The sequence below is a fragment of the Schistocerca americana genome, chromosome 7 (assembly GCF_021461395.2).
Source record: "Schistocerca americana isolate TAMUIC-IGC-003095 chromosome 7, iqSchAmer2.1, whole genome shotgun sequence".
NCBI classification, from domain to species: domain Eukaryota; kingdom Metazoa; phylum Arthropoda; class Insecta; order Orthoptera; family Acrididae; genus Schistocerca; species Schistocerca americana.
Genome location: NC_060125.1, coordinates 288,667,945 through 288,688,105, shown reverse-complemented (window position 1 = coordinate 288,688,105; position 20,161 = coordinate 288,667,945). Strand labels below are relative to the sequence as shown.

General features: G+C 44.2%; 1 protein-coding gene across 1 annotated transcript in view; it reads right to left on the bottom strand.

Annotated features, from left to right (window-relative positions):
• Nucleotides 1-20,161, bottom strand: part of LOC124622432 (myrosinase 1-like) — a 308,720-nt gene that overhangs the window by 173,865 nt on the left and 114,694 nt on the right. Inside the window, exon 4 of the mRNA XM_047148127.1 lies at nucleotides 12,562-12,684. Within this exon, the coding sequence (XP_047004083.1) occupies nucleotides 12,562-12,684 (123 nt within the window). The remainder of the gene's footprint in view (nucleotides 1-12,561; nucleotides 12,685-20,161) is intronic.

Here is a 20,161-nt window from a genome sequence, read left to right as displayed (position 1 = left end):
TTTGGACCGGAGGCCTTGCCTGTATGTATTGAAAACATTTGTGTTGAAAGTTTCAGTTCTAGCCTGCCTGAAATCCCAGAACATAAAATTCTATGCCGAACATTTAAATAAGTTCGTTTTTCGTAGCCTCGTAGCCAAAGGTTATTGGAGGATAATGGAGACCCTGTATCGAAGTGAGTACATTGCGTACTTGCTTGATTTCGACAATTTTTCTTCTTCGCCGGTTGCATTGTTTTCTAGATAACCACAACTTACTTTTACGAGCAACACGGTCAAAAGTATGCGAACACTCCTATGTAATGGAAAGTTGACCACTTGATGTCGCGAGACAAGGACCCGCCAGTACAAAAGGAGGCGAGGAGTATTGTGTTTTTAGTAGAGAACCAGTAACGGCAGAGTGTGTCGGTCACGAAAGCTTCAGTGACTTCGAATGTGGAGTTGCCATAACAGCTTGACAACCCTGTATTGATGTCCGCTAATAAATGTCCGGATCCCCACGTATTGCAAAAATGGCTGTACATACACGTGTATGTATACACTCCTGGAAATTGAAATAAGAACACCGTGAATTCATTGTCCCAGGAAGTGGAAACTTTATTGACACATTCCTGGGGTCAGATACATCACATGATCACACTGACAGAACCACAGCCACATAGACACAGGCAACAGAGCATGCACAATGTCGGCACTAGTACAGTGTAAATCCACCTTTCGCAGTAATGCAGGCTGCTATTCTCCCATGGAGACGATCGTAGAGATGCTGGATGTAGTCCTGTGGAACGGCTTGCCATGCCATTTCCACCTGGCGCCTCAGTTGGACCAGCGTTCGTGCTGGACGTGCAGACCGCGTGAGACGACGCTTCATCCAGTCCCAAACATGTTCAGTGGGGGACAGATCCGGAGATCTTGCTGGCCAGAGTAGTTGACTTACACCTTCTAGAGCACGTTGGGTGGCACGGGATACATGCGGACGTGCATTGTCCTGTTGGAACAGCAACTTCCCTTGCCGGTCTAGGAATGGTAGAACGATGGGTTCGATGACGGTTTGGATGTACCGTGCACTATTCAGTGTCACCTCGACGATCACCAGTGGTGTACGGCCAGTGTAGGAGATCGCTCCCCACACCATGATGCCGGGTGTTGGCCCTGTGTGCCTCGGTCGTATGCAGTCCTGATTGTGGCGCTCACCTGCACGGCGCCAAACACGCATACGACCATCATTGGCACCAAGGCAGAAGCGACTCTCATCGCTGAAGACGACACTTCTCCATTCGTCCCTCCATTCACGCCTGTCGCGACACCACTGGAGGCGGGCTGCACGACGTTGGGGCGTGAGCGGAAGACGGCCTAACGGTGTGCGGGACCGTAGCCCAGCTTCATGGAGACGGTTGCGAATGGTCCTCGCCGATACCCGAGAGCAACAGTGTCCCTAATTTGCTGGGAAGTGGCGGTGCGGTCCCCTACGGCACTGCGTAGGATCCTACGGTCTTGGCGTGCATCCGTGCGTCGCTGCGGTCCGGTCCCAGCTCGACGGGCACGTGCACCTTCCGCCGACCACTGGCGACAACATCGATGTACTGTGGAGACCTCACGCCCCACGTGTTGAGCAATTCGGCGGTACGTCCACCCGGCCTCCCGCATGCCCACTATACGCCCTCGCTCAAAGTCCGTCAACTGCACATACGGTTCACGTCCACGCTGTCGCGGCATGCTACCAGTGTTAAAGACTGCGATGGAGCTCCGTATGCCACGGCAAACTGGCTGACACTGACGGCGGCGGTGCACAAATGCTGCGCAGCTAGCGCCATTCGACGGCCAACACCGCGGTTCCTGGTGTGTCCGCTGTGCCGTGCGTGTGATCATTGCTTGTACAGCCCTCTCGCAGTGTCCGGAGCAAGTATGGTGGGTCTGACACACCGGTGTCAATGTGTTCTTTTTTCCATTTCCAGAAGTGTATATGTACTCCTTCTAAATCACCTGGACCGATTACAACGAAACTTGGTACATGCATGACTTACTGTCTGGGACGAATCTCTGTGGCGGTAAGAACCACCCGCCTATCAAAGGGGTGGCGATGAGGGTGAAGTAGTAACATAACCCACGAAACGTGAATACCCTTACTTCACTCACACAATATTTGGGAATGAGAGCTCGTACTGACTTGCAACAAACGTTACACGTAATTTCAAACCTTCACGAAACTTTTTCTCGCTGACAACCTCCACAAATAAAACTGCCGCATGAAGCATAATGTTTCAATTTATAACTTCTTTACCACTAACGGTATTCGCCACACATTTTGGAGACAGTGTATTGTATATTGAACCAGGGACCTAGAAACAACGGAGAGGCTTCGACCCGCGGTAGCCCTCAGTGGTACAGAACAGGCTACAGCAGTCCACCCACCCCACCGCCGCCCCACACCGAACCCAGAGTTTGTGGCGGTTCGGCCCCCAGTGGATCCCCCCCCCCCCCACCCACCCCAGGAACGTCTCATACCAGACGAGTGTAACCCCATTGTTTGCGTGGTATGGTGTACGCTTGCATGGAGACAGTGTTTGCGCATGAATCGTCGATATAGTGTAGCTGGGGGAATAAGCGGAACCACCCGCATTCGCCGATTCAGATGGAAAACCGCCTTAAAAACCATCCACAAGCCGGCCGGAACACCGGATCTCGCCACTAATCCGCCGGGAGGATTCATGCCGGGGACCGGCACGCCTTCCCACTTGTAAAGCAGCGCATTAGACCGCGCGGCTAGCCGGGCGGGCTTTGGAGACAGTTAGGGGTGGTTTGGGGCAGGAGATCAGACAGTGAGGTCATCGGTCTCATCAGATTAGGGAAGAACGGGGAAGGAAGTCGGCCGTGCCCTTTCAAAGGAACCATCCCGGCATGTGCCTGGAGCGCTTTAGGGAAATCACGGAAAACCTAAATCAGGATGGCCGGACGCGGGTTTGAACCGCCGTCCTCCCGAATGCGAGTCCAGTGTGCTAGCCACCGTGCCACCTCGCTCGGTTTTGGAGACAGTATTCACAAATACCATTGAATGTACCATTAAATCATTGTATGACATATAGTTAAGGAGATACGACGTCATGAAATTGCAAGGAGAAATTCGCTATAGTTACACGTGCAATGTGTGTACATACACATGCGAAATGTGTTAAATATATGTGAAATTTGAAACTTCCTGGCAGATTAAAACTGTGTGTCGGACCGAGACTCGAACTCGGGACCTTTGCCTTTCGCGGGCAAGGCAAAGGCAAAGGTCCCGAGTTCGAGTCTCGGTCCAACACACAGTTTTAATCTGCCAGGAAGTTTCATATCAGCGCACGCTCCGCTGTAGAGTGAAAATTTCATTCTGTATGTGAAATTTATTTGACATATGCTTATGCAAGTAAAGCCGCGGGTGAAAAGCTCATCCCAAACCCCCAGAACGATTCCAACCAAATTTGGTACATATATTTGTTACGATGTAGAAGGAAATACTGTGGACAATAATTTTGTCTTGAAACTCTTCCATTGGTCCGTGTATGCATACAAAAACAGCAATATAGGATTGTGGTCCGCTTGATGGAGGGGTAAGAGCCAGCCTGTTATTGGGGTGAGAGTGATAACGTGGAGAAAGAAGGAGAGGGACAGACAGAGAGGGGGAAGCAGGAGATGGGCACAGTTATGGGGTAGAGGAGATAAACAGAGAAAAAGGGAGAGCTAATAGACAGAGAGAGGGGAGAGCAGGAGATGGACAGAAAAAGAAAAGAGGAGGAGATTCAGGGGGAGGAAGATGTAGGCAGACAGATGAGGGAGGAGGAAATGAACAGAAAGAGTGGCAGGAGGGAATCGACAGAAAAAGGGAAGAGGGGTTGGTGGACAGAGGAAGAAAAGAGTAAGAGATGAAAAGGGAGAGGGGGGAGGAAGAGATGGAGAGAGAGGGGAGAGGTGACGGACAGAGAGAGGGAGAAGGAGATAGACAAAGATAGGGAGATGAAGGGATGGACAGAGGAGGGTGGGGGGAGGAGGAGCAGATGGATGATGGGTAGGAGGAGATGGAGAGAGAGGGAAGGAAAAGATGGACTAATAGAAGACGAATATATGCATACCTCTGGCAATGCCTGCTATTCAGCTAATACCTTTGTTAAAGAAAGCACTTCCGCCCTGCTTCTGCGAATTGTCCATAAAAGGATATGTCTGCTGAAGGGTGCCGCAAATAGAGGATGACAGCAGCAGAACGAACAGATGTGGAAAGCTGCAGCACAATGCCGCTATCAGTGACACGTTATCAGCCAGTTATCGAACACGGTGACAGAGACGCAAATCAAATCACGGGGAGCGCTTTCACAAGATGTCAATACCAGGAATTTCTCAACAAACATGTCAAGGAACTCGCATAATCAGGCCAGGCCATATCGGCTCCCATCAAAAGCACGTTAATTCTCTGTCTTTTCGCATCGCGCACTTTGTATTGCTTACACAACGCTCGCAGAAAAACGCATTTTCCTTATTTCTCGAATACATTGCTACGAGAGACATAATTAGGAAACAGCGATGACCCCGAGAAGAATTTATGCCATAATTCATTCTGAGAACTAATCAACTAATGAACTTATCTTCTCTTAGTGCCGCATATAAGTACGCTGCAGCCGCGCGGAAATACCGTGTTGTGATTAGAGACGTGGACGGTGAACCATCGATATTGCTTCCGATTTCCCTCAACAACAACTAAATATCAACGTTAAGTGTCGAAATTATAAAAATGGCGTATATTTCTGTAGTCCTAGATAGTTAATATCTCTGATATGATTCCATACTTCTGATGGGTGTTGTTTATGATCTAGATGATGATCTTTCAGAGAATATCCCAGCTGCTGTGATGGTAGGTCCGTTTCTGTTCTAGTTTGCCAAGTTATTCTTTTCTTCTGCCATTTTACAATGTTCACTCCATAAATCAAATTTGGTTTCTCTTTTCTCCCGTGTTTCCCACACTGACTGACACTTTGAAAACGGGAATGAACAATGAAATGCATTAGTGCACTTTAGCACCAATTGTTAATTACCTGCTCTAGCCCGTAGCTCAAAAATTAAAATATAATATTGTCCTACACCACCACCACCCCTCCCCCTCCGACCGTCTATCCTTCCATAGCATGACCAACTTATTCAGAAAAAGATACGTATAAATGACAAAACATTACTGATGCTGTAACAAGTAGATTGGTGCTCCATTAACTTTCTGGTGTGCAACCGCTTAAATACAGCTTCTTCTTCTTCTCCTTCCTCTTCTTCTGAATATCGTTCAGCCGCCTTCAGACTGAGCCGAAAGAACGGCGCTGCAACACTCGCTCCGTTCTTTTATACTCACCGACGGCGCCACTGCGCATACGACCACAGGAACACAGGCACCAGAGATGTTTATCAGCGGCAAAGAAGTAAAATGTGCATGAATTATATCTATGGTTGCGCAGTTGACCACCGCTGGGATATCGATGTAGCACTGTGATCTACATTTTCGCGATGTCTTTGTAAGTTTATTACACAAAAACGCCAGATTCCATGACTTATCCATGCTGAAGCCTCTATCTCTACTTATTAAATTCATCGCCACGCAAATTTCAGTTGCATCTTTCAGCACAGAATCCCAGAAAGATGAAGCAGACGCTAAACTTTCCACGTTTTCGCACAACATTGAGTGATGAGTATCAATGCAGTTCTCTGCAACAGCCGATTTATTTGGCTGTAAAAGGCGGGTGCAATTGCCATGTTCCGCACATCATCCATTGAGTGCGTGAATCGTCTGTCCGATACATGACTGGCCACATTAGCAGGGGATCTTGTAAACCCCGGCCATCCAGGGCATGAAATCATCTTTAACTGATTCCAAGAGTACTATTGTCTTCGGTAGAGGATGAAAAATGACTTTGTGGTTGCGGAGGATCCGTCCTTTTTTTGACGAAAGCCTTTCCACAAAAGGCAGGAAAGCCATGGAGTTAAATCTTTCTGTGTAATCTTCTGCATTTCTCATGGCCACTTTTGATTTCATTCGCAGCGCCTTACGTATCTGCTGTGACGAATACCCGTTGACTTCAAAAACTCTCTTTAACTCGTCCTGCAGATTGCCCTCAGCAATGATGCGTGCTCTGTGAACCGAAGTTCTATGAACTCTCATTGTCTGCGATGGGTGGTAACAGCGGTTTGTACGTAAATATAAGTCTGTATGCATCGGTTTCCGATATCATGCATGCCCAAAAAAATCCAAAAATGGAAGGCTTCTCTCCTTTCCAGTTTCCATTGTGAACGGGATGTGCCCATGGATGATATTCAGATGGTGTAAAAGTCTTGTAATTTATATTCACCAGGAGTGCAGTACAAATGTGTTGTCAACATACCTCTAAAACACTGTGGGCTTTAACATAGCAGATTCAAGGGCGTTTTCCTCTAAGTCCTCCATAAAGAAATTGGTCACCAAGGACGGCAAGTGTGTCGAAGTCATCACATATCTGAACTAAGCTGAAATCTCTTTATCACAACTTCTGCCAATAAGTGACAACGAATATGAAAGCGGAACCTTTGTGAATAAAGACACCACATCGAAGCTGACTAATATATCACAACTGTTTAGCTTCAGTGATTTTACCTTGGGAATGAAGCCCACAGAGCTGTGAATGTGATGAGCACATTTTCGCACAAGAGATATTAAAAAAGGACTCCAAGTGTTTGGGCAGTATTTGTTGGGACAGCCAATGTTACTCACTATTGGACACATAGAAAGACCTTTCTCAAGATTTTTTGGAAGCCTCGGAGGAACCGCACTACTTGGTTTCAATCTTCGCCCAACTTCCGCTGGAAAGGGAGACGCGTTCAGAAGCGAATCAGCCTTCCTTACCACTTGGTTACTTGGGTCTTACTGATTACCTTGCAAGATATACTGTGGATGTGACTCCGCTCAGTAAAACCCACTTCACAAGTGCCTGCTGTTCTTGAACGGAAGAGATTTGTGCAGTCTACCAGCAACTCAATTAATTTTATGGGAGAAGTGAAGATATTTTCTGATCATTCATTAATTCCCCACCAATTGACTAGAACATAGTTATACAGCATTACAATAAGCTGCCAACGATAGACAGCAGCGAGGGGGCATAGTTACCAATCCAATCTCTTTCCCACCAGCACTACATAGGAAACTAAATGACATCACGCTTCCAAATTAAACACTTCTCAGCTGTTGTTTGCAGAAACGTATTTTATATAAAAACTCACTTAACTTCAAACGGCTGCTCACTTAATGAACCCAAATTGACAACGTTATAAAAAACGCAAGCTCATTAAAGTTTCCTCCACTCACATAGGAGGACTGTAGACAGGTATAGTCCCTGTGTAAACTGAAAAGCGAGCTATATTTGTGGTCGGGAAAGTCACCTTTCTCAGAAGAACGCTACAACTGGCTTGCAGAATGACAAGGAATCAGTTTGCCCTCTGGCATTGTAGTACAATGTGCAGATATTTACGTAGCTTCTGCCCACATGCGTGTTCGCGTTAGTGTAACCGATAACTCGTTTCTGTATTTCACTTCGTGGAAAATAATCATCTCTGGTGGTATCTGTGCACTGCTTCGAAGTATATTTGTGAAATACCCTGTAGCTGCTACTTGTGACGTAGTGCGGTACAGAGAATGGGGAATTGCTTGCTCGCTCTTCAGTTTTTCACACCTATGTAGGAGGAAAGTGCATGACCACAATCTGGTGACCTGCTTTCCCTGACGCAACCACGCTCCATTCTCCACCGTCATCCTATTATATTTCCACAACACAGTTTATACCTTCATACGGCTCAATTACACTAACAAAGGAAACTCCCCATCGCACCCCCCTCAAAGTAGGTGGGAAATGGCCTAGTGAATAGCCCGTCAAAAACTGAGCACTCATCAAAAATGAAAACAGGAAGAAGGTGCACTAAACTGTGAAAAAGGAAGCAAAATAGAAACATTGAACAGTCCAAGCTCAAGATGTACAACATCGAGGGAATCGCAAGAACCACGTCGTCGTAGTCTTGCCACTTGTCATAATACACGCTGGTTGTAGAATATGAGCCATGTGTAAGGTTATGTTACCGTCGTTAGTAAATGTGATGAATAGTAAGAGCAGTGAGATACCGCATAGACATCTGACAGAAATTAAAACAACAAATAAACTGGTGTGAACTACAACAACGGAACTGAAGAGACATAACTTCCAAAACGGAACGCAAGAGGCATAACACGAGGTACTTGGGCAGAACGATATACGTACATGTGTAAGTCCCTACCTTACACCTCGCTGTTGCAAACGGGCGTTACACCACGACACAGACACAAATCTGAATACAGCGAACAGACGCGTCAATGACCGGACGGATAGATCATAATATTGTAAAAAAAATGAGGAACGAGAAGATTTGAACACGGATCTCCCACTTCAGAGTCCAACATTACAACCACGACGCCGTGACTACTGAAATTCTCTCGATGTTGCACATTTTCAAAATGGTTCAAATGGCTCTGAGCACTATGGGACTTAACACCTGTGGCCATCAGTCCCCTAGAACTTAGAACTACTTAAATCTAACTAACCTAAGGACATCACACGCATCCATGCCCGAGGCAGGATTCGAACCTGCGACCGTAGCGGTCACGTGGCTCCAGACTGAAGCGCCTAGAACCGCACGGCCACACAGGACGGCGCACATTTTCATCTTGGGCCTTTCACCGTAACAGTTTTGCAACCTTTTTCTCAGTTCAGGACCCCTTCTTCCTGTTTTCATGCTTAATCTGTCCTCAATTTTTGACAGCCGATCCACTGCGTCATTTTATCACAAAGTCTGAGAGAGGGGGGGGGGGGGGGGGGGGGGACGCGATGGCGCGATGGGCAGTTTTCCATGTTAGATGGGGTACACATTCAGTATTTGTTCTTGGTCCAGTTCACTTAAAATTAAACATTAATTTTATACCATTGAAATATGAACAATAAATAAGATGTTCTTTTTTGTAGGAAATGTAATATAGTTAAATTTTGTGGTGGGAAACATTTTTCCCTAGAAGTCGCGGTTTTTGAATTATTCAAGAAAAGCATAAAAGAGGGACCTTTCAATGTCCTCCCAATCCCGACGCTCACGCCCCACCGGTCAGAATTTTTAGTATGTTGTTCATAGCCGCTCAGAACGTTCATACAACCCTGCGAAACTGCCGGAAAAGTGCCATCTTTGGGATGTTGTTCAACTCGTGCTTCACAGTGGTTTGAATGTCGCTTATATCGTCAAACCGTTAACCCTTCGTGTGAAGTTCTGCAGTTTGTCGTTTTATGGTAGGCTGTACCGCTAACACCAGACTTGATTGGTTGATAACACCACGTCTCCTCACCCGTGATGATTGTTTCTAGTACAGAATTCGCCGCATTTATCAGTTCTGTCAAGTTGCGGCAGGCGTCAACGCTTTGTTGTATTTGTTCTGGGATCAAGGCGTGCGGGACAAAATCTGCACACACTTTTCTTCAGAACATGGAGAATATCTTGAACACTTCATTTAGAGATGTAGCTCTATTGCGATTTGTGACACAACAACGCTGACACAATTCGGTAGCACGTCCGCTGCCAAACATCGCCTGCTCACAATTTGCTGGTCGAATGCACTTCTGTCGTTTACAACTATGCGGCGCGGGGTTAGCCGAGTGGTGTAGGCGCTGCAGCCATGGACTGTGCGGCTGGTCACGGCGGAGCTTCGAGTCCTCCCTCGGACATGGGTGTGTGTGTTTGTCCTTAGGATAAGGTTAAGTAGTGTGTAAGCTTAGGGACCAATGACTTTAGCAGTTAAGTCCCATAAGATTTCACACACATTTCGTTTACAATTGTTAGTTCAAACTGTGAAGGCCAAATCCATACATGCCGGCCGGAGTGGCCGGGCGGTTCTAGGCGCTACAGTCTGGAACCGCGCGACCGCTACGGTAGCAGGTTCGAATCCTGCCTCGGGCATGGATGCGTTAGGTAGGTTTAAGTAGTTCTAAGTTCTAGGGGACTGATGACCACAGCAGTTACGTCCCATAGTGCTCAGAGCCATTTGAATCATTTGAACCAAATCCATATATATTACAAAAAATGGATGTGTGTGTGTTGGGTGGGGGGGGGGGACGGGGGGAGGGCCAAATCCATACATTTAATTAAAAAATGGATGTGTGAGTCAGTGAGTGAGTTCTACGTCTCCTTCTAAACCACTGGAACGATTTCAACTAGATTTGGTACACATATACCTTACTGGTAGTCAACAATCGCTGTGGGGGGGGGGGGGGGGCAAGAAAAACCTACCTATCGAAAGGGGTGGGGGGTGAAACGCGTAGTCCGCGACGCTTGAATTACCAGACTTTATCCATCCAGTATTTGAGAGCACTTAGCGGCGTGCAACAAACTTCACACATAATTTCAAACCTTGACGAAATTTTTTGGCTCTGGTAATCCCTACACTACGATGAAAGAAAAAAAGTGTTTATCGCTTACTCCTTTTCAACTAATCATGCAGTAAAAGCTCCGCATTACCTTTTTACTGCCAGTTATATTCGCGACGTGTTTTAAAGACGGTATGTAAGTGCAAAATTATATCATTGCGCGCCATAGATCAGGAAATATGACCTCATAAACAATGAGATGCGTGACAACTGCCGCATCATGCATGACGTTTAAATTTATTGCTTATTTGCTACTAACTCTATTCACAATAAATTTCGCAAAAGGTATCCATATATGCCGCTGAATATACCTACAATATTATACCATTGTATGACACGTAGTTCAAGAGATATGACGTCATAAACAGTAATGTGCGTCTAAAACTGCCGCACCGCGCAGATCGTTTAAATTTATTACTTCATTTTGCTACTACCTCCATTCGCAACACATTTTGCAGACAGTATCCACATATGCCGTTGAATGTACCTACAAAACTGTATCATTGTACGACACATACCTCAGGAGATATGAAGTCATAAACATTAAGCACAAGGGCAGACGCTGCCTGGTACGGGCGTGGGTGCACAGCTGTAACAAATGCCTGGGCAACGTCAGGTTGCTCTGCTATTAAATAAATAAAACAAAAAATAGTTCAAGCTGGCAACGTAGTTACTGCGCTGACGTCATTTATGAGCAAAGAAGTTTTTGTACGCATGTTGTACGCAAAGGGGTCCATAAAAGTATTTTTTTTTTTCTTTCTGTTCCTAAGTTCATGTCACATTACTTGTGTAATGTTTCCTGTTTTAGGAAGGTTCCTTTGTTCTTGCTTAACACACAAAATAGATGAGACAAGTTTTCATAAATTCATACGTCATCTTGTCAGAAGATATTTACAAAAGGAGAACGTAAAAACAATTTTTGGAGTCGATGGTAGTATGATGCAAAATCCAGTATCCGTTATTAAGCCCCACAGAATTTAATTTTTGAACATACGGTTTCTTGAGCCTACATATTTCTCACAGTTGCAGATTCACTTATGGCAGGCAGTAACTGCGACTATTGAAACGTGACATTAATCGGATGAAATAGATACAGGAACATAAATAAAGCTATTCACTCACGAACGAACAGCTGATTTATCTCCAGAATATATCATTGAAACGTGGAAACTTCCTCTTGAAATTTACTACACTTCACAGATTACTGAAAGTGTGTGCTAAGTGGTACTTGGTAAGAACGTCCTGAGTTTTACTATAATGGGTCGAGAGTGTAAGCATCATGCTCACACCCGTTCTTATACGATTATTCTGTGTCCAGAAGGGGTGGAACTCGTTCAAGTCAAAAAGCATTCGTTGCGCTGCCTCAAAAATTTTTTGGAAATTTGTGGTAAGTTCTATGTGCTGAGGTCATCGGTTCCTAGGCTTACACACTACTTGCTCTAACTTTAACTTACGCTAAGGACAACGCCCGAGGGAGGACTCGAACCTCTGACGAGGGCTAGCTGCGCGAACTGTGGAAAGACGCCCGAGAGCACGCGGCTACCCTGCGCGGCACTGCCGCAAACATTTACTTGGATTCTTGTGAAGGCAGATGCAGACCTCCCTTTATCAGAATCAAAACAAATGTATAAGTTAGCGGAAAAAAAGGTTCTCTTAAAAATCATCAAATAAAGCATTAGAAAACCTATACTTTGAATGTGCTCTAATGTTTGTTATATCACGTTGATGTTAGTGTCGCAACCAGCCCAGATCATATTTCCATTAGCGCCTTATCACAATTGGTTTATTGATATAATTTCGCAAGAGTAAGTCATCACTTGCTCTAGAGGTTTGTACTTGAGATAACCCAGCACTTGAGCAGTAGATCACACGTTGGTAATGTGATCCAGGGTACCTGTACCAGTACCCGTCGTGTGTTCTCAACAGTTTCACCTGCAAGTGGAGCTGCATGAGTCCCTACTTAGGATGATTTTGCAATGTGACACAGGAAGAGCCTAAGGAGACACGGCACCTGATAAACATTATCTGCACAGAATCACTGTTTTCCAAGATTGTAACCGACTCCACCAAGGTACTGTTCTTCCGAAGGACTTACCCTGTCTCCATACGTATCAAAGAGGAAGCGAGCGTACTCCCGGAAATAGTCCGCCAGAACCGGGTTAGGCCAGCCTCCGATGTCCTGCAGGTACTGCGGCAGGTCGTAGTGATACATGGTCACCTGCAGACACGCAGAACACACAAATGAAAAATATAGCGGGGAGGTGGCAACTCCGTGCGTGTTACTGCTAAAATCTTGCAGGTGACAGAGCACCAGTGATATATGTACATACACTGTTCAGAAATACGTGAAGAAGGGGAAAGCCTGGAGACACGGGACGATTGCAACGCAACTATAACATCTCAGACAGAACTTCTGGAACTAGATATTGGATTTTGAGGTGTACAAAGGAGCGGATAATGACTCGCGCCACAATTTAGTAATGATGAGGAGCAGAACTGGTTTAAGGCAAATGCCATACTGAAGTTTAAGGAAAGTGAGATACTGAAGTAGTGCGCAACGAGAAGGAGCGTATGAAGTTCTTTTTGACTGTAAGTACTGCGGTAGTGAATTCCACGACAGGCAGTTCAATAGAAGAGGAATGGACATCTCTAGAAAGGGCAATCACAGAAGTTGAACATACAAATATATCAAATACATGTGCAAGAAAGGAAGCTGCGTATAAGCCTTTGCTCCCAGAAATCAATTGATCGACGAAAGATGCAAATATAACTGCGAAGAAACCTTTGGTGCCAGAAATCAATCGATCGACAGAAGAAGGAAATACAAAAACGTTCAGGAAAAGACAAGAATAAAGCAATAAAAGTCACCTAGGAATGAAATAGATATGAAGTGCAGGGGATCAAATGCGAGAAGGGGTAATGAGAAAAAATCGAAAAAGAAAGAACCTTTCTTGAAATTGATACAAAAAGCGTCAACATTGCGAGTGCGATACGTAATCCATTCTTAACCCTTTCAGACTCCCCAGCTACAACTGTATACATTAAACTTTTTACTTTGTCTTCGCTGCAACAAAAGTATTATTTGCCAATGAAAACCCTAGTTACACATTTATGAATGGTCAGTCTTTTTATCATGTGCCAGAGCTGCCAACTGTTGGACATCACTATGAAAATATCAGCAAGTCAGTGCAGCAGTGCGCGGTAGCTTATGACTATCACTATACACAGATGTGGTTCGTGTGCTACATTCTACTGTATAATAGAATACTGTTATTGTTATTTTGCGTGATTATTGAATGACCATGTTACTACTTTTTACAACAGAAAATTTTTTGTAATTAATTATTTCAGTCCATAAAATGAATCCAAGTGTACAAAGCATGTTTTGAAAACGGGTACAAATTTTTGTATAAATCTTGCTTTCAAAATCATTAAAAAATCACCTAAGAGCATTACCACATAAAGAAAAAGTCTCCATCCTCTAGAAGAAAATCAGGTCTGAAAGGGTTAAATACGGAGAAGAGATTGTATAGGAGGAAAGAAGGTCTCTACGAGGGACGGAACCGTCTAATGATATGACTGAACGACAAATGAGGGTCGATGTAAAAGACGAAATGGATCCAGTATTAGAGCTTAACAGAGCTGTGAAACACTTACGATCACTAAGGTGGAAGGCGTAGACAACATTCCTTCGGAATTTCCAAAATTACTGAGAGAAGAGGCAACCAAACGACTGTTAAAGTTGGTTTGCTGATTCTGTAAGTCTGGAAACATGCCGTCAGACTTAGAAAGAAAATAACACACACTCAGCTATGATGATAAAAAGAAGAGAGGAGTGTCCGACCTATCGCACAGTCAGCTTAACAGCTCAGGGTTCCAAGCTGCTGACAAAAGTAATATACAGAAGAATGAAAAACGTATTTGAGGATCTGTTAGATGGCAATAAGTCTGGCTTCAGGAAAAGTAAAGGCACTAGGGAGGCGTTCTGTCTTTGCACTTCATAATGGAAGCAAGACTTTAGGAAAATCAAGACATGTTCATATGATTCGTGTTCATATGATTCGTCAACTCAGAAAAATCGTTCGACAATGCTAAATGATGTAAATGAACGGAATACGCAAGAAAATAGTTAGAGGTTATAGGAAAAGACGGATAACATACAGAACACACAAGAAAAAAAGAGGGAACAGTAAGAATGGAAGATGAAGAACGAAATTCTCGGATTTGAAAGGGTGGAGAGGAAGATGTAGTCTCTCGCCCCTACTGTTCAATCTATACATCGAAGAAAATAGAAATAAAGGGATCAGGAGTGGGATTAAAATAAAAGAAAGGATATCAATGATAAAAGTCGCTGATGCCATTGCTATCCTCAGTGAAAGTGAAGAAGAATTACAGGACAGTTGATTGCAAGGAATAGTCTAACGAGGGCGCACTATGGACTGAGCGTAAATCGAAGAAAGACACAAGCAATAAGGTAGTAGCAGAAGTGAGATCAGTGGCAAACTTAACATCAAATTTGGAGACCACGAAGACAAAGTGAAGCTATCTTTCGAAGCACAATAATACAAAAAAATATGTTGTATGGGCGATGTTGGGCAGCTTTCATAAAGGATAAGAACTGCATCATGCAATACATGGCTGTATTAATTTTTTTTAGTTACGAATATACGTACTGGTACATTCTGATCGTCCACGGACCATCTGTATCAAAGAAGAACAACTATAAATAAAGTTTATGCACTAACTGCACATAGTGCGTCATAAAACGTTTTTCATCGAATAAACGTACGTAATCTACAGAGTGTCAATTATTGTAGAAGGGATATAAATTCACCGGAGATAAAATTAGTCACCCTTAAAGAAATCATTATAGCCATGATTTAATGCCTTGTAATTCCGTCCCTGGACTTGATAACTGCCAGGATTCGGTTAGTAAGTGAGTCCACTAAGTTGTGAGGCTCTGATCGCAAAATTCCACCAAATTGCGAGGATGCCGATGTCGGTGTTTTACCCGCTTTTTCAACATTTCCCACAGAGTTTCTATGGGATTCAAGTAAGGTGATTTTTCAGGTCTAGACGTAATAGTGTGGGAGAGCGTTCAAGAAACCAGTCACATATTCTTCCAGCCGGTGAACTGTACTGTCGTCGCGTTGAAAGAATAGGGATATCGGTAGCGTACTCGTCATGCAGATGTTGACCGAAAGGCAACACCTGATCACTCAGAATGTTTAAATACACATGCTGGTTCACGTTAGTGGCCACCTCAGTGAGCGGGCTCAATTCATGGTAAGAAAATCACCACCAAAACATCACAGAACCGACCTCGCCTTGAACCTGGCCTTGCACACGTTCAGGATGAAATGCTTGATTTGGCACTCGATGACGGGCGTCATTTGATATAGGCAAAGCGGCACTCGTCAGTCGAGATTTCGTTCCGGTCCGTATCAGTCACGATGTTTTTCCGACCCCAACAACTACAAAAATGTATACATATTTACAAATACGGACACATGTAACACAGTACAATAAGACGTTTAAACGATACGCTGTGTACTTTCTCTTCATCGGTGTACATTGTACTCACAAAAATCTTCAACCGAACACAGTTGACTGAATGAGACCGGTGTGCGTTTTCCTTGTTTTCCCGTTCGTTTGTTGTCTGCTGGAGCCAATTACATCACCGCACGTACCTGCACCGCCCGCCAGTGCATGTTCACATGAATGGTACACTGTGATACGTGTTTGTACAGGTCTTGAGAAGACGAAGTGCATTACTGAATAAAAATGTAGGGCGCTATTTAAAAAGGCGTATTCCTTTCATGACATCGTGATGAACAATGCTACCAGAAAGACAATCTTAATGCTCAATGTCCTGGTAGACAAACAACATTTGCTTGATCTTTTTTTATTTTGCCTCTGGACAAAATGTTACTTGAGGTGTTCAAGACAAACGAGACACTTTAATACAACTGAACCGGTAATGACACAGAAAGTAAATTTTTCAGGAGACACAAAAAACTACACTACGGGTTTGAGCATGTTGCTGTGCAGTTGCCATGTAGCAATTGGCCCCAGACATTATACACAACGTACATTACCCGTCGACTGTGGTAAGTTCAAATGGCTCTGAGCACTATGGTACTCAACATCTTAGGTCATAAGTCCCCTAGAACTTAGAACTACTTAAACCTAACTAACCTAAGGACATCACACACACCCATGCCCAAGGCAGGATTCGAACCTGCGACCGTAGCAGCCTCCGGACTGCAGCGCCAGAACAGCACGGCCACCGCGGCCGGCGACTGTGGTAACTAAGAGAATTTGAATATACTGGAGATGACCACTCTTCAAACCCAATGATGTTGATGTGCCAACTAGCTTCCTGTTTGCAGCGGTTATGCAAGTTTATATTATTCACATTCATTATAGCAATTAAAACAGGGTGTTATGAGCACACATATTTACTCTAAACGTACCCAGTACACAACCACAAGCAAAATACAGTACAGTGGAAAATAGTGGCTTTGCTTCATCTTTATCCTGACGATCCTTCTTTGGCCATTGGCAGATACTGTTATAAAATGGTTTCTGCTCGTCAGGTATGTAATGTAGAGTTTACTTTGCATCGTCTAGTTTCTTCTTTTTTATTGGAACAGGTCCACTAAATGTTTGTTCGTATGGAGACGGCCGCTTGTCTGACTCTATACCCTTCTGTTGATGGGACATCACTCCCTGTTATACTAAATAATGCGTACAGACGTAAAGATCAGTCATGTCCGGTGACGTAATTTGAAAAAAAAGTGGACATGACCCCCTTTTCCATATCACTGATTCAATTAATAACACAGTCTCTAAACGCAAAAACCATAAAGTGATGATTCTTCGCTCAAATGATAGTTGTTACACTGGTATTCAACTGATAAGAAAATTCATCTTCAGAGCGAATCACCTAAAATTTACACTGCAGAAATTGCGGAAATGGAAAGTGCTATTGACTTGCTGTTGTCTCAGAATGGATCGGTCTTCAGGGATTCGTATTGTTAGTCAATAAACAAATTGTAATAGCACCTAGGAAGAGTTTTTGGTACAAACAGTTTTTTTAAAATGGAACAATGTGTATTGACATTAACAAACTAAAAGTTGAGTAAATTTGAATGTCAGTGGTGTTTATTGCAGGATTCTAGAGCGAGTCGTTTAAGAAATATCGTATTTTAAGAAGCTTCCACGTCGTTACTTGTTTGTGCCACTGAACCTGCGTAGTTACTAGATACGATGGTGTAACGTTTACTTACAGTGTGCCTGAATGTTTCTTGAGTACACTGCGTCTTGCTAGTCAGTTAGCGTGTGGCAGTGCACGCAGTAGGTCATGAGTGGGCGGTGGGATGTATCAACGCAGAAAAACCCGACATGCTAGTGGTGTATGGAGAGTACAGGAAGAATGCAGTTCATTCTTGTACGGCGTATGCGGTAAGATATCCCAACAGACGTGAACCATCTCGGCAATTATTTATAACCTCTTCAACCAGTTACGTGAAAGTGCTAGCGTGAAATCTAGACAACGTAAGGGAAGAAAACATGTGATGGCAGAAGAGGGGGAAATTAATGTTATTGCTGCTGTTGCAGTTGATACGGACGTTAGTTCCCGCGCAGTCGCACGAGAAAGTGGCTTGAGTCAGGCGAGTGTGCTACAGGTTCTCCATCGACGTATGGTCCATCCCTGTCACGTCTCAGTCCATCAGGAGTTACATGGAAACGTTTATGAAAATCGTGTTAACTTCTGCACGTGGGCATTAAGACAGGATACTCCAGATGTATCGTGTAGCAATCATGGCCAGGTAAACCCCCGAAACATGCAATGTTGGTCTGTTGACAATCCACGCTGGCTTCGTCCAGTGGAACATCAGTGTCCATGGAGTGCAAACGTGTGGTGTGCGATAGAGAACCATCATCTCATAAGCCTGTTTTTCATAGACGTAATCCTGAACGCGCACAAGCATCGCAGCGGCCTGACAGATCATTTCTACGTACATGCTAGAAGTCGTTCCTCTGCAGAATGGGAGGAATATGTGGTACCAACATGATGGCTGTCCACTACGTACTACAGCATGTCTTCGTAAATTGTTTCCAATTGTTGGATTGGACGCAGAGGACCTGTACCTTGGCCGGCTCGTTCCCCGGATTTGACGCCTGTAGACATTTTCCGTGGGGAAAGCTGAAAGACACTGTCAACACGGACACACCCTCTACACCCTATGATACGCAACGACATATGACAGCAGCTTTTTCGGACATCTCCGCTAGAATGCTGGCGCGTGTGCAGCAGTCATTCACGTACCAGATTGAAAGCGTATACATCCGCTGCTCATGGTCATTTCGAACACAGCCTGTGATGGTCAGTTGTTTCGTTGTCGGTCAAAATACACAGAACTAGAGCAAGCACTTGTTTTGTCCTTTGGTTTGTTCTACCAGTTGTACAAGTGTCGATGTAGGAACTTCTCAAAATACCATATGTCGTATACGACTCGCACTAGAATCCTGCCAGAATCACCACGACATTCTATTTTACCCGACTTTTAGTTTGTTAGTATCAACAGGCATTTGTCCATTTAAAAAAGTGTATGTTTGCACAAAAAACACAGTTTCCAAGCGTTATTACAATCTGTGTATTGGTTAACAGTACTAGCCCCTGACTATCAATCCATTGTGTGAAAGCCGCGCGTCAATAGCATTTTTCATTTCGTCGGTATTTGCGGAGCAATTTTTAGTTAACTCACCCTGTATACATCCATAAAGACAGCCTTCATGATGTAGAGTCCGAACTTGCCTTTCATCCCACTGAATTTTGTGTTGTTCGCAAGAGTACAGGAGATCAGCGAAAGATGTCAAACGGGCTGTTTGTCAGCGACATATATAGGAGGACTTTTCCGTAACGTGTTTGGCGTATCCTGAGGAATGTTGTTCTGCGCTTGAAAATTATTCCAAATACTAAATTTCTTTGGGGATATAATAAAGACAGTTACAGCGAAATGGGGGGGGGGGGGGGGGGATGTGTTTCTAAGACAGTCAACGCGTTTTCCATTACTGAACTCTCTTAGCAACTTTTTTTCTAAATAAGTTGATAATAGTTTTCAGTAATAACACTTGCTGGTTGCTGAACGATAACAGATTTCAGTAATAACACGTGCTGACCACTAGACTGGCAGAAAAAGGAATAAATACAAGAGTAAACTGGCCTGAACCGTCTTTGTTAAACAAAATTGAATGTGAAACTGAAAGTTTACAGTCAGCAGAAATACCATTTTTCACTTACAATGGACTTCTAATGTGGAAATCATCGATAAACGGACGGTTCAGTGAGCTGCGGTGAGATGCGTGATGGGAAACATTCATGCAGCAGTGGATGTCAAACGACTGATGATTGCCCCAGAAATACATTAAACTGGACTAGCAATACCCTATCATTTATTGTCAGTAGGGATCTCCTTCACCACACTATCAGATCGCTTGTTATTTGGCTGCTAAGGGGCGGAGCTCCATGACGGGCCGTATCTCCAACAACCCTTCCCCTTGAAGTAGAACATGAGAACAGTAGTAGAAAACACTACGCCAGGTGTTGTGATGGCCGTTTTGTAGTGTTCGTTTGTAAATGGAGCGGAGTACAATACTTTTGTCGAAGCACTCTTAGTTAAAGAGTC